Genomic DNA, 14,894 nt, shown 5'->3' with positions numbered 1-14,894 from the left:
CGAAAGGTTCTTTTCTTGAATGATGGAGAATTTGGCCTTATTTCCTTTATTTCCTCGGTGGCTGCAGCGAAGGGCCTTGAGAACAGCCTCGGAGAAACTCAGAAACCGCTCGTCTTTCTCCACAAACGTTGTCTACACCACCCCAGGCACTCGGGTCAACAGGTACATCAGCCGCCTCCTGGAAGCCCGCCAGACAGAGTTGGAGATGGCAGATTTGAATTTCTTTACCCTGAAGTACAAGCACGTTGAACGAGAACAAAAAGTGAGTGATTCTGGGGCCTGAGTGTCAGCCGTTGGCACCCAAGGCCCATTAGATATGGGGGTGTCCATCCAAGACCGTGTGTCTCCACGTTGGGGCAAATGTAGGGTCCTCTCTGGACCGTGCAATGGTTTCTTAAGCTTCCCTAGTGCCATTTGCAAAGACTGCACATCTCTTAGAAGTTAGCAGCCACTGAGAATGCAATTTTTCTTTCTCGTAGTATCACCAGCTCCAAGACGAATATTTCAGCTGTGCCGTGGTTCTCTCCCTGCTTCTAGCTGCCTTATTCGGCCTTGTCTACCTTCTAATAATCCCACAGTGAGTGCTTTTCCTATTTCAATCAGTTAAATGTGAGGTTATTGGGAATTGTGCATTTCTGATGTGGACAGTTGTGTTTTCTTATTATGTTCAAGGAATTGTCCCTGATGGCATTAATAATACACAAAGTTTCAATTTACGCGAGTAAATCATGTAACAAGCCCTCGTGGCAAATAATATGTGCCTGGTCACTTTTAATTTTTAAGCTCATTTCTGAGACTCCATATATTTACTCAGTTCTACGACTCCATATATTTACAGTTTCTCTGCCAACACAACATACACTGTTGACCTAATCTGAGCTTATTTGGGAGAAAAGAACAGTGTAGCAAATGGACACTGTGATTTTAAGGTGCATATCATTTTCAGAGAACTAGAATGAGACAAGTACCTCTTGAAAGGAAATAAATGTAGTCACTTTAATAATATTTTATCATCGTGTGCATCAAAGTAGGCCTGGCAGTTTCTCCACTTCTCACTTTTCTTCCAGATGCATCACTTCTTTAATAAAACCTACCTAGTAAGATAATATCTCTTTGAGTTTCCAGAAAGCAAATAGAAGCCACCCCCCATGCCTATGAGGAGAGTGGACATCACAGAGATGTCCTGCCCACACTCCTCACCAGAAGCCCACATAGACGTGACTCTGGCTGCCTGAACCATCCCATGTGGGAATTCAGCATCATTCTTTCTAGAAAAGCCCTTCCCAGACAAAGCACAGCGAAAGAACAATCCAAGCATTAAAGACTTGGAGTCTGGGAGACTCCAGTCCTTCCTTCGAGAGAAAAAGGGACCTCTAGAAAAAGCCACGTACCCCTCAGTGCAGGGCTGAGCCCTTAGCAGTGGGGCATTGGTGGGAGAACTGAGGTGGGGGTTGTAGAGGTGAAGAGGGTCCCACCCACCCAGGCAAGCCCAGAGTCCAAGTCCTGGCAGATTAATTGCCACGCTGCCTCTCCACGGGAAGGGGTCCTTGAGGGTGTGGGGTGGGAGAAGGGGAGGAGCTGATTTCCAGACACACCTGGAGAACCACAGGCACCCTTCACCCCCACTGCCACCCTCCAGCGGTGAACACACGTGTCTTCCTGTCCCTTCCCAGGAGCACAGTCGTCTTGGTCCTCCTCGTGTTCTGCATCTGCTTCTTGGTGGCCTGTATCATGTATCTGCACATCGCACAGGTCCAGGTACGTGCAGGGCCTCGGCCTGCCCTCTCTGCAGGTCCCCTGGCCCTCCGCAACAGGTAGGATGATCTGCTCAGTTAGCAAGGGCTCGTTCGGCCCCTGCCCTGTGCCCACAATGTATGGTGTCCGGGCTCCTTGCTGCCGTGCACACTGGTGAGTGACAGTAGTTAATAATAAATGGATGATCTCAAGATTGTGATCCCATCCTTCAGGAATTATGGACAGTTTAGCAGTGGGACAGGAGAGAACTAGCTTACTGTTTGCTTGGGGGTGGGTGGGAAGATGACATATTTCTAGAAGGACCATCTGCATTGGTTGGATGATACAGATCATGGATATAATTCTTCATTTACCTTTGCCCTTATGGAGATTTAGAGCAAAGGGTTGTACAGCCGTGGTTCATTGCAAAGATTCTCCGTTTTGTCCTAATCCCACATTCCTTTGTACCACATTGTCAATCTTCATTACCAAATGTCCCAGTTTTCCTGGTATATCCACAGTTGTTCCATCTATCAGACCCAGTGTTCTTTTTGCATAATTATTGGAAACTGCAATTTCTTGAAGAGATAAAATCTAGTTTTGTCCATTTGACTTCTTAATTATTCATAGGTAATTTATTGATTCTTTTGAATTAAAAAAATAACACTTCTTAAACCACAAAGTCCCAGCTCTTTGACTTTTATACATTGAGAGATATATGATATTGCAAATGTTAAAATTACCAACTTCAAATTAGATTGCTTTATTCATATAATTTCAAGTGACAGCATGACAAGTGAATGATAATTTCTACAGCCTAGCACATTTGTCCCCACTGTTGGGAATCTGTGTGCCCAGTATGTACAGGTAGCATAAAGTCTGCAGAGAGCAAAAATACTATTGGGGGTAAAAAATAAACAAATTACAAAACCGTAGTTGCAACCCATTTTAGATTCCTTGGCTGCTCAAGTAAGTACCATGCAGTGATTCATAAGATATGCAGAAAGCATGAATAATTACTGGGGGATTAAAAAAAAAAAAAAACAAACTACAAAACTGTAGTTGCAACCTGTTTTAGTTTCCTTGGCTGCTCAAGCAAATACCATGCAAAGGTTTGGCTTAAACAATGGGAATTTGTTGGCTCACAGTTTTGAAGACAGGTAAAAGTCCGAATCAAAGTGACATCAAGGCGGTGCTTTCTCCCTGAAGACTGTGGCTTTCTGGGGCTGGCTGCCAGTGACACTTGGTCCTTAGCTTGTCACATGGCAATGCACACAGCAGCCTCTCCTGGACCCTCCCATCTCTTTCGATTCTGTTGACATTCAGCTTCTTTCCTCCATGACTCTCTCTCTGTCTGAATTTCATTGCCTTATAAAGGACTCCAGTACTAAGATTAAGACCCCTTCTGATTTGAGGTGAGCCACACCTTAACTGAAGTAACCTCATCACAAGGTCTTCCTTATACTGGGTTCACACCCACAGGACTGGATTAAGTTTAAGAACACATTTCTTTGGGGTACATATAGCTTCAAACCACCACACAACCCTAAAACCAAATAGTTAAGAAATGCACAAACCTAGAAGACTTGCCCGGCAGGTACTTTTCCGCCAATAATTGTTTTCTTGTGCAGATTTATCACACTTCACTTATTGTAGTGCAGCCTCCCAAACTGGGCAGGGAGGCTCATCTTTCCTCTTTTCACCTGGAGGAAAGCGGGGCTCAGACAGGCTCAGTGACTTCCTCATGACACCTGACGCAGAAGCCTGGGCCAGACCTTCTGTCCATAAAAGAATAGAAACCCCTACAAGCCACCCGGTTCCACAAAACACCTGTGTCCAGGGAGAAATCGGTAGCTGTGGCTCCGTGACTGTTAAACCATCCTCATTTATTGCAGAGCAACTGCCCTTGTAGCTCCAGACTTTGTCCAGAACAATCCCTGAGTTATTACCTTAAACATATGAGGCCCTCAGTTATTCTATATTTCTCCTATATTTTGTTCTCTTATCAGAATCAGCCCTGGGTGCAGTTAGGTTTATTTTCTTTCTGAATATACATCCTCCCCTTATCACCCTTGCCCCATGAACATGAATTTTGTTTTTCCTCCATTATGTGTTTTCGAAGCACCAGACTTGCAAAACTTGGGGAGTTGGGCGTTCCTGCGAGCTGCTCTCAGTTCCCAGCACTGTCCACGTTGAAGAAGGGAAGGTCACGCCCAGACAGTAACGTGCAGGCACGAGAAGGCATGGGGTTCAGTGTATTCAACGCATAGGCATTAATTCAAGTTTTGACTCCACAGACCCCTGCATAGGTTCACTGTCTGCCAGGCGCCGTATGAGGCTCTGAGTTTCCACACTAGGCAGTGATTAGGGCTATTGGAGAATCTTGTGCAAAAGGCCATGGGAACAGATAATAGAAGGGGAACAGACCGCAGAATTGAAGTTTGGATGATGTCAGAGAGGCAGGAAGTCAAAGTTATCCTGGTGGAGGGACCAGTATTCACAAAGGAAAGGAGACATAACAGGTATGGCTTGTACAACAGTTCAGATACCAGTAATGCATGCTCTGGAAAAGATGTGGCTTAGACGAGGTAGCTGTGTTTTCTTCTCTGACACAGAAGAGATCCAGAGATGGGCATCCGGCCCAGTATGGCTACCCCATGGTCTTGTGGGGTGTTCGTTCATCCAGCTTTCAGCTCCACCCTCCCTCGGGGATGGTGCTAGCTCTGTGACCCTGGGAAACCACTTAAGCTCTTGTTAAATGCGCCTCCCTCGCTGGCTTGATGCAAGGATTGAATGAGTTCGTATTTCTAACAAACATACTTGGAGCAGAGCCTGGCACATGATCATCGCCAGGTAAGTGTTTTAAAATTCAATAAGAGGGAGAAGGCCAGGGAGGGAAAGGAGCAGGCTGGTGGAGCCATATCCCAGGAATACCTAAGCCTGGAAGTCCTGGACCCAGGAGGGGTGTGAATGGACCTGGAGAGTGGGGAGCTGGTTCCCACAAGCCTGGAGCTTCCCCGTGTTGAATTAATGCATACTTGTGGAATGAACTGAGTCCCGCCTCTTTCATAAATGAGACTAGTCTGTGAGGACCAGAGAGCTGGGCTCCAGGGTGGTGGTGAGGATTGGAAACTGGGACTGAGCTGGAGTGGCTGAGATGGGTGAACCCCTTCTCGGCTGGGCCCAAGCATTTCTGTCTGCCCTGGTCTCCGGCTGAGAGATCTTTCTGTGGCCGGTGCGAGCCCCTGGGTGGAAATGGCAAGGGAAGGCTGCTGGGCTGGTCCAGGGCTGAGGCTTAGGTGTCTGGGCAGAGACAAGGGAGCAGGGGAGGGGTGTATGAGAGAGAGGAGTGGGAGCTGCACAGGACCCTGGGTGGGGCTGGGAGAGTGGGAGCTGTTTGGGGTGGGGGTGTGGGAGTCCCCTGCAGATACAGGCATCCACACATCTGTGGGGTTCCCTTGGCTCCAAAGCTTGCTGGGTCCTGAGGACCTACATAAGCTGCGGCGCAGTCCAAGAGGCTGGCAGGGTTTGACGTGGGGACACTCCTCCTCGTGCTTTGAACCTTGCCTGGAGCTGAAAGACCTCCAGCAGAGAAACCTATTAGAATCGGGACTGTTTAGAATTTCCTACTGTATGGTTTCCTAAGCTGAGACGGAGGGAACAGATCACGAGGACGGGGGTGAGGTACCTGGTCTTTCTCCCTCTGCTGCCCCTGGTGCTCTGGCTGCTGGACTTGGGGTGTTCCCCCAAACCACGCCACACCTCAGTCCCATCCACCCGGCCACCAGCAGGAACAGCTGAGAGGAGAGGAGATTTCCATCAGGTGTGCAGTTAGGATTTTAAACTGCATGGACAATGAAAAACTGAAAGTGAATGGAAAATTCTAGAGATGGCCCAGGCATCTTCAGGGTTGGGGAGAGGGGGCTTGGGCAGTACAGAAGAGAGCCACAGCCAGAGGAAAATCAAACGGTTTCATTTCATTCACTGTCCCCAACTCATGTCGACCCAGCATGGGCACACCAGAGTACATCTGAGGGATAAATTTCCATTCTGTTTAGCATAAAGTATATATTAAAGCAGTATTTTTTTCAACTTCAAATTGTAACTTGCTGTTATGCACACCCAACTTTATGATTAGTAGGACAGATGACAGCCAGTTCATGATGGGCAACTCAGGTCCAAGCTCACTTGGTGGCCCATGGTTACACATTCGATTTCTGCTGATGCCCACTAGCAGGCCAAAAGCTGCTTCCCGAAAGGCAAGTAGTTATCCACAAAAGGTGGCACGGCTTTGCTCCAAAGTCCTAGCACAGGTCCTGTGCTGGATTCACACCCGAGGTTGCCCCATGGCTCCAAGGCTTGCCTCTCCAACCACTGAGCTCCAGCGTCGTGAGAGCTGGTGAAACAGCCTCCCTAAGGCTGTGTCTTGGCATCTGCTGCCAAAGTTTGAAATCCATAGGGCAGGTGATGGAGAGGGGAAGTTGGATGTAACGTGGTGAAGGGCAAACAGCAGCTGGAACTCACAAGGATAGACTGGGGCCTGTGCGTCTGTTCTCGCACTGCCTCCAACTTTGATGAAGTGAGGTCTTTCAGGAAAAGCTGTCCCCCTTCATCAAGAAGCTACATGTGCACATCTGGCCAGGGGTCTGGGAAGCTGAAGCCATGTCCGGGGCGCTGTGGAGCAGTTCCAAGGCAGGGAGGTAAACCAGCAGGCAGGCAACGATGTTCGTAAGCTACAAAAGCACTCGCCAGACCTTTTGAGCATTGGAAAAAAAGTGCTGAAGATTTACTTCTCCCCTCCTAATGTGTCACCAGAACCTCTTTGCAGCCCACCCTAACCAGAAGCAGACAGGAAAGGGGTTCTAGGAAATGTGGGTCAGCTTAGTCAAGTTGTCACATCCCAGAGCTGCAGCTTTCCCTTTCTGCTTGATGGCCCCGCTGTGTCACCTGCCTCCTTCCTGTAACCCGCAGTGGGATGTGCTAGTTATCTTACACTAAACAGGGCCCTGGGTGGGACTGGGGTGGGGCCAGCCTCACCTGATGCACAAGGGTTATATGAAAAGTTTGGATACCTGGAAGAAATTTTGAATACTAGTAAGATGGAAGAGAGGAGTAGATACTGCAGAGCCATTTAATAAATACCATCTACATTGAGGCAAAAATAATACTTCCTCACCTGCCTCCATAGTGTGGTTGATTAACAGTGAAATGAAATAATGCTTAAGAAAACTGTAAATCACACCAACTCCTTAGCTGCAGCTGGTGCATTGATGCCTTAAGTATCAGGAATGATAGCCCAGTCCTGACTCATAGCTGGTGATAAATAAATAGTTACCGCATGAATGAATATGTGAAGAAATGAATAATTGCAATTTGCCTTGTTTGCTATTCAATCAGTGGGGCCCACAGGAGAGAAAGGACAATGCTGGAGAATTCCCTTTGGTTGGTTGTACTTACTAGAGATGAAATGGCCCCAAAGAAACTTTCGCAAGTGGCCGCTTGGACCTACATGCTGTTGATATCACATGGTTCAATCTGACAGGTCACTGGCGCCGTGTTCCCTAATCTCAGAGGTTTCGCACAGGCCAGTCCCACAGCCGGAATAGCTTTTCCCCCTCTGCTTTTGGTGGAACCCAGCCAGCCTTGCAGATCCAGCTCCTTGGACATCCTCCTCTGAAGACTTGCCGGCCCTCCCAGGCAGAATCTTCCAGCCTCTGGCCTTTTGCTGCCTCCTGGAGAGACCATCATTTCCACTTAGCATCTCTTCCATAGGCCCGAGGGCTCCTGAGGCAGGTCTGGTGGGCGGGGAGCTCTGCCACTGTGGGTGGGATGAATGAATGAGCTGGTGTTACACCTTGTCTAATTGAGAGAAGGGATCGCACAACTACTCTGTGATTCCGCCCATGGGCCGAGCCAGAGACAAGATCAGGACCAAAATGAATTAAGCTGAGGTCACGCCGAAGTTTGGGTCTGGCAGACGTTTTGGGGACACCACTTGTCTTCGTTTCCTAGGGCTAACATGACATACCACAAACTGGGGGGCTGAAAACATCTGAAATGTGTGGTCTCACACTTCTGGAAGCTAGAAGTCCCCATGAAGGGGTAACAGTGCCAGGCTTCTCGGAAGTTTTCAGGGAGGAATCTGTTCCCTTGTCTTTGGCGGCTCCTGGCGGTGGCTTGCCGGCGATCCCCAGCGTTTTCCCCTCTGTCTGTCTGTCCTTATTTCCTCTTCATGTAAGGGCATCCTCTTCCCATGTGACCTCATTTGAACTTGCTTCTTTCCCTCTGTAATGACCCTATTTCCAAATAAGGTCACAGTCTGGGAGTTAGGACTTCAGCATGTCTTTTTGGGGGGCTCAGTTCAATCCATGACATTAGCATTTCAGAGAAATAAAAGCGTGTCAGGACTCGCTTCAGGCCTCCTGTGGTGCCCCATTTAGCTTGAGATAATCAGCCCATCCCAGAGCCAGGCCCAGAGTGAGGCAGCTGGTAATGTGGCCAGGCTGAGCCTCTTTTCTCTTCATCACTTTCCCTGTAGATTTCTGGTTTAGGCTGGACCACGAGAAGATCCTCGTGGGAAAACATGGAGGGTAGACGTGACTCTCTGTTCCAGAACAAAATGCTTTGTTTCTTTGGAGGAATAAGTGATACTGGCTTGGCTACCTCTGTGTGTCCCCTTCCTCAACTCTGACTCCAGGACGTTAACGATCCTACCTACAGATTGGGAGGAAGAAAGCAACAAATGCTTGTAAATGGCTCATTAGAGACACAGCTCGTTGGCAGCTTTCAGTGCCGTGTTTATTTATTCTCATTTTTGTTTTCATTTTGGGAGTGTGAGTGTGGAAAGGGACCTGTCAGGGACTGAATCATGTCCGCACACAAAAGGCGTGTTCAATTCCCTAACCCCCTGTCCTTTGGGCCTGAACCCATTTGTCACCAGGACCGTGGAAGATGTTATGATTAGTTAAAGCGTGACCAAATGGAAGGAGGGTGGGCCGGGATACAATAAGGCTGAAGTGCTTATAAGCAGAGGAAGTTTGACATGTAAGGAGAAGCCAGGCAGGGGTCAGCAGAACCCAGAGCAGCAGACCCAAGGAGAGAGAGAGGTGGCCGTGCGTCGGAGGGCTGCTGGGGAGCTGCAGACTGCCGGGAGAAAGCCGCCAGGCCAGTCCCTCCACGGTGGACTTGCAGCTCCACAACACAAGACAGCGCATCCCTGTTGCTTAAGCCAACCCCTGGTGTGGTATTTGTCATAGCAGCCAGGAAACTAAGCCGGGCGTCTTAATTTTATCCATGAAATCATCTGTAGACTATTCTAAAATGTATCCAAAATAAATAGGTTTAAAATTAACTGTCTTGGAATAATTTAACAAGAATTGTTGAAAAGCTTTGTGAAGAAAATGATAAATCTCAATTAAAGCATATAGAAGAAGACACAAATAAATGGAAATTCTTACCATTTCTGAGACAGACGTGTTCAATATTATAAAAATATCAGGTTTCCCCACGCTGACTAACCTGTTAATTCCAGTGCCTGTCAGAATCAAAATGCAGGGCAGACAGAGGGAGGTTTTTCTTTTTAATTTAAAGAGCTTAGTTGTTTTTCTTTTTGTAGCTTTGGCAATTTCTTTATCTGGGAGAATAAATATACAAACCCAGCCATGAAATTTTTGCAAAAGTAGAATACCGACGGGCAAGAATCCAACAGTGTTCAGATTACTCTGTACACTTCCTTACTGGGGGAATTATGCACTGTGGACAGGAATCAACTTTGTAATAAAATATGTATTTTTTTCAACACAAAAAAGTAGTATTTTATATTTTAAAAATAATGTTCTGTTCCTCAGTGTTTTCCAGGGTGCCTGACAATTCAGATCCGCACTGTTCTGTGTATTTTCATCGTGGTCTTAATCTACTCAGTGGCCCAAGGATGTGTGGTAGGTATTTATATCTCTTGGCAGTGGGGTTGCACGGGTATTCGGGTCACATGGGATTTGCCAGGTGGGGGTAGAGGTGGGAGGTAGGGGGTGGGGGTGGGGAGTGGCAGTGAAGTTGGGAGGGGAGTGGGAGTTGGGGAATGAGAGGTGGGGAATGAGATGGTGGTGAGGGGACAAAGTGGGATGGGAGGTGGATGGGAGGTGAGGGTGAAGTTTGTGGGGGAAGTTGTGTATGAGGAGTATGGGAGTTGGGGGATATTGCGGTTTGCTAATGCTGCCATTTGCAAAGCACCAGAAATGGATTGGTTTTTATAAAGGGAGGTTTATTTGGTTACGGAGTTATAGTCTTAAGGCCATAAAGTGTCCAACAACAGGGTACCTTCACTGAAGGATGGCCATTGGCATCCGGAAAACCTCTGTTAGCTTGGAAGGCACGTGGCTGGTGTCTGCTTGCTCCCAGGTTGCGTTTCAAGATGGGATTCTCCAAAGTGTTGCTCTTGGGGTGTTTCGTCCTCTCTTAGCTGTAGCTCCTCTCCAAAATGTCACTCTCAGTTGCTCTTGGGCGTTTGTCCTGTTAGCTTCTCCGGAGCAAATCTCTGCTTTCAACGGCCATCTTCAAACTGTCTCTCATCTGCAGCAAGGATCTGGGCCTGTGTGGCTCTTTTTAAAGTACTCCAGTGATCCAGTTAAGACCCACCCTGAATGGGTAGGGCAACACCTCCATGGAAATAATCCAATGAAAGGTCTCACCCACAGTTGATTGAGTCACATCTCCATGGAAACAATCAAAGGATTCCAATCTAATCAGCACCAGTACATCTGCCCCCACAAGATTACATCAAAGATAATGGCGTTTTGGGGGACATAATATATCCAAACTGGCACAGGGGATGAGTTGGGGATGGGGGTGAGATGGATGAGGTGAGAGAGTGGCAGTGAGATGGTTGGGAGATGGGAGGTGAGGTGGGGAGCAGGGAGGATGGGGGATGAGGGGTGTGGGATGAAGAGGGCGTGGAGATGAGATGATGGGGGTGAAGTGGGGGTGGGGGGAGGGGGATATGAGGTGGGGGTGGGGCTGGGAGGAGGTGGCAGTGTGGGACCAGTAGAAGGAATCCACAGAGAAGTCAGAGGCAAGCCTGGGGTGCCCAGAAGGGGAGGTTTGCCTGGCAGAGGACAGTGACACCCCCTCCTCCTAGGGAAGGGGGCAGCTGCCCCTCCCGGTGGCAGAGAACAGGAGGTGGGCCCCTGAGTGAGGAGAGGGACATGATGGGAGAGTTGGAGTGGGCGGTGGGGCTGGGGCCAGGGAGACCAGATGCGAGGGCCTCGCCTTGTCCGGCAGCGGCGAGGACTGGCGAAGGCCATGGGCAGGCTGGAAGCGTCTGAGGCTGGGGAGGGCTTGCATGCGGGAGAGGGGCGTGGGCAAGAACAGGGCCCCCTGTGCGCGGTGGTGAGCAGGGCGCCCTCCTCCCACCTCCAGGCCTGCTGCATGCCCTGGGCCTGGAACGCCACTCCCAACAGCTCCCTGGTGGTCCTCTCCCCCGGAGGCCAGTCCCCGCTGCTGCCCGCCCTGCCCTGCGAGTCCGCGCCCCACGCCCTGCTCTGCTGCCTCGTGGGCACTCTCACCTTGGCCCTCTTCCTGCGCGTGTCCTCCTTGCCGAAAATGATCCTCCTGTCCGTGCTCACCGCGTCCTCCATCCTCGTCCTGGAGCTCAGCGGGTACACGCGAGCCGGCCGGTACGTGCGCCCTGCTCCCCACAACCGAAGATGTGCAGAGGCGGGGGGTGGTTTTCTTTTTAACTTTCTCCTTTTAATTATAAAGCTGTGTATTACCGTTTTCTGATTTGACAACTGTCAGGCATGAATAGTAGGGAATAAGTGTTCACTTGGCAGCTTCTCCGTTTCTCTCTCGGGCCCGAATTCAAGCCAGACTAGGGGGTCTCTGGGCGAGTCATGCTTGTCAGCCTGGGCCCACCCCGGAGAGCCATGGGTAGGGGGCCTTGCCAGGATTTGTGGGCTCATTGAACCGGGCTGGGTTTGGGGGCCGGGTCGCCCAGCGCTAACCCTGGCTCTCCTGCCTCCTTCCCCAGGGGCGGCACCCTGACTCTGCGCAGCCACGAGCCCGTCCTGGCCGTGCTCCTGTTTGCCTGCGCTCTTGCCCTGCACTCCAGACAGGTGGACCTCAAGTTCCGGCTGGACTACCTCTGGGCCGTGCAGGCAAGACGAGCCTGGGAGGGGGTGGTGATGGGAAAGGGGTTTCCTCTAGCGATGCAAGCCAAGACCTCCCCCTCACAGGTGCCCCTCTCAGCTGCATTGCCGGGAACCCTGGGGCTTTGGAGCACCAGGCACTGCCGAGGATTAAGGGATGGAGGCCTGTGTGTGTTTTAGTTCACTAACGGTGCCAAAATGCAATATGCCAGAAATGGGCTGGCTTTGAACCATAGGAATTTATTGGCTTACAAGCTTACAGTTCTGAGGCCATGAAAATGTCCAAATCAAGGCCTCTTCAAGATGATCAGATATCACACGGCCAGGCACATGGCGGCTTCTGCTGGTTTCTCCCTTCTCTCCTGGGTTTCATTGCTTCCAGCTTCTGGCTTCAGTGGCTTCTTCTCTGTTTCTTTGATCTTCTCTCTCAGCTTCTGTTCTGTCTCTCTGAATTTCATGCTCTTAGAAAGGAATCCAGGAAGAGAATTAAGACCCACCTGGGGCAGGCCTCAACTGAAATAGCCTAATCCAAAGGTCCCCCCACAGTAGGTCTACACCCACGGGAATGGATGAGCTTTAAGAACATGATCTTCTGGGGTCCATAACAAACTACCACAATGTGCTGAGGGCTGCAAAGGGTAGGACCGGTATCTGGGAAGACAGTGCAGGGAGACCGCAGTGAGGAGTCAGGACAGGCTGTTTCGTGATGCAGTGAGTTCCCCACCCCAGTGGGTGCCAGGCATCCTGGGCAGGTGCCATGGTGAAGGCACCAAGGGGAGTCAGGCTTCTGCTCAGGGTCGGGCAGTGCCATGGGGCTCATCAGGGTCATTGGGGAACATGTGGGAAATACAGATTCTTGCCCCACCGACCCCAGATTTTGTAGGTCTACAGATGGAGACCACGGATCTAGGATGTTGAACAATTACCCTGGGGGGTTCTCATGACAGAGCCCTGGGGATGCTGTGGGGGGTCAATTTGAGAGAAACTATGGGTCATAGAATACAGGAGCCATCTCCGGGCCTCAAACATCTGGGGAGCCAGGCAAGGGAGCTCAGGGTTCCTTGAAGCCTTTCCATGGCTTTATGTATGGATGTAGCATCAGCTGTGAAGCCAAACATGCAGATGTTTGGGGCCTGGCCCAAAACCCCTTTCATGGCACAGCCCAGGGCCGGGGATGGAGGTGAGGGTGTCCCCATGCTGCCACGTGTGTGCCTTGCCCCATGTATTCTCCAGGGCTTACACCCCACATGCTGCACTTCACAGCATGTTGACCTTGGCCAACCTGCTTCACCCTGGTTTCCTCATCTAACACTGGGGGCACAGGGCATAGAATGAAGCTGATAAATATTTGCTTTAGTAAGAGGTACTTGTATTAAATTTCTCCAGAGAAGTAGAACCAGTGGCATATGTGTCTATACATATATGCCAGGAGATTTATTATAAGGAATTGGCTCATGTGGTTGTGGGGTTTGCAAGTGCAATTTCCATGGGGCAACCTGGAAATCCCAAGTGATGCTGAGTTGTTGAGTTTGAATCTGTACGGGAACTCAAGGAGGCATGGAGGGTGCAGTCTGGAAGCAGAATCTTCCAGATTCTTTGCTGCTAAGACCCCCATTTGATCTGGCGAGGCATACCCTCTTTACTTCATGGCAACTGGCTGTAGCTGCTAATCTTATGAAATTCCTGCACAGCCACCAGTTTGGCCAGTGTTTGGCCAAACAACCGGAAGGCGTAACCTAAGCCAAGTTGACACCTAAAATTAGCTACAGAATACTCTTGTTATTTTGATGCCAGAAGTAGGTTGTCATTGTCCTCAGTATCAGAGTCCTTCAGTCCTTGCAGCAGTCCCACCGGGAAGGCGGTGTTCCACAGGAGCACAGGGCCCAGACAGGGGCCATGCCTTGCCCAGAGTGGGGAGCTGGGACCCAGCCCCAGGCCAGCTGGCTCTTGGACTCCTAACCACCTGTCTGAGCCATGCTTTCGGTCAGGCAGCAGATCCTCATGGCAGGGTTCCCTCTGCACTCTGCATTGATGGTGGGCCCAACCCAGAGGTGGGGGCAGAGGGAAAGTCAGGGTGTCAGATGCTGGTGTGAAACCAGTGACCAGGACCCCCATGGGCTTATCCTGGAGGCTCCCAGAGGCCCAGGGAATCACCTGAGTCACCCTTGAGCCCCTTCCAGAAGCGAGGCCAGGCTTGGAGGAGGCAAGGCTTCCAGTGACCTGCCCATCCTGGGCATTATTCTCTGGGGGGAGTTAGCCTGTAGGTGAGATATCTGCATTCACTGAGGCTCAGGAGCAGGCCAGGCAGGGCCAGGAGTGGTAAGGGCCTGGGGAGCGAGCAGCAGCAGCCGGAAGACAGGGCTTGGGCCTGGGTTAGAGAGCCCTTGTCCCCCATCCCAGCAACATCACTTAGGGTCTGTGTGTCCTTGGCCAGTTAGCAATCTCTCCTTCTCCATCAGCAGGAAAATGGGTGTGATAACCCAATCCAACTCTGTTCCTACCATGGTAGGGGCCCAGTGGGGCAGAGCTGCCCTTTAGAAACTCCTGCCATTTGACTGTTTCTCTCATCCTTACTCTGGTTTGCTAATGCTGCTATTATGCAAAATACCAGAAATGGGTTGGCTTTTTTAAAGGGGGTTTATTTGGTTACACAGTTACAGTCTTAAGGCCATAAAAGTGTCCAAGCTAAGGCGTCAACAATAGAGGACCTTCACAGAAGAATGGCCAATGGCGTCTGGAACACCTCTGTTGTCTGGGAGGGCACGTGGCTGGCGTCTTCTTCCTTTGCCCCCAGGTTGTGTTTCAAAATGGCGTTCTCCCAGGGTGTTTCTCTCTAGACATCTGTGGGTATTCTCTTGGTTTCTCCCAGGCAAACTCTGGAGTAGCAAAAGTCTACCTTCAATGGTTGTCTTCAAAATATCCCTTTTGACTGCAGCAGCACTGAGCTCCTTCTGTCCAGGCTCCGGTAAACTAATCAAGACCCAAGCTGGATGGGCAGGGCCACACCTCCATGGAAAT

The 14,894-nt window shown here is 50.1% G+C and overlaps 1 protein-coding gene across 2 annotated transcripts in view; it reads left to right on the top strand.

Annotated features, from left to right (window-relative positions):
- Positions 1-14,894, top strand: part of ADCY1 (adenylate cyclase 1) — a 225,425-nt gene that overhangs the window by 167,652 nt on the left and 42,879 nt on the right. For both annotated transcript variants that reach the window (XR_005217080.1, XM_037837223.1), the window contains exons 9-14: positions 68-262; positions 480-577; positions 1,674-1,758; positions 9,582-9,671; positions 11,149-11,405; positions 11,759-11,885. Coding sequence is in view for 1 of the 2 variants with exons in the window: in XM_037837223.1 (XP_037693151.1) it covers positions 68-262; positions 480-577; positions 1,674-1,758; positions 9,582-9,671; positions 11,149-11,405; positions 11,759-11,885 (852 nt within the window). In the remaining variant the exon portion in view is untranslated. The remainder of the gene's footprint in view (positions 1-67; positions 263-479; positions 578-1,673; positions 1,759-9,581; positions 9,672-11,148; positions 11,406-11,758; positions 11,886-14,894) is intronic.

Source organism: Choloepus didactylus, chromosome 5, assembly GCF_015220235.1.
Source record: "Choloepus didactylus isolate mChoDid1 chromosome 5, mChoDid1.pri, whole genome shotgun sequence".
NCBI classification, from domain to species: domain Eukaryota; kingdom Metazoa; phylum Chordata; class Mammalia; order Pilosa; family Megalonychidae; genus Choloepus; species Choloepus didactylus.
The sequence above is the reverse complement of the archived record's forward strand: the minus strand, read 5'-3'. Positions and strand labels throughout refer to the sequence as shown.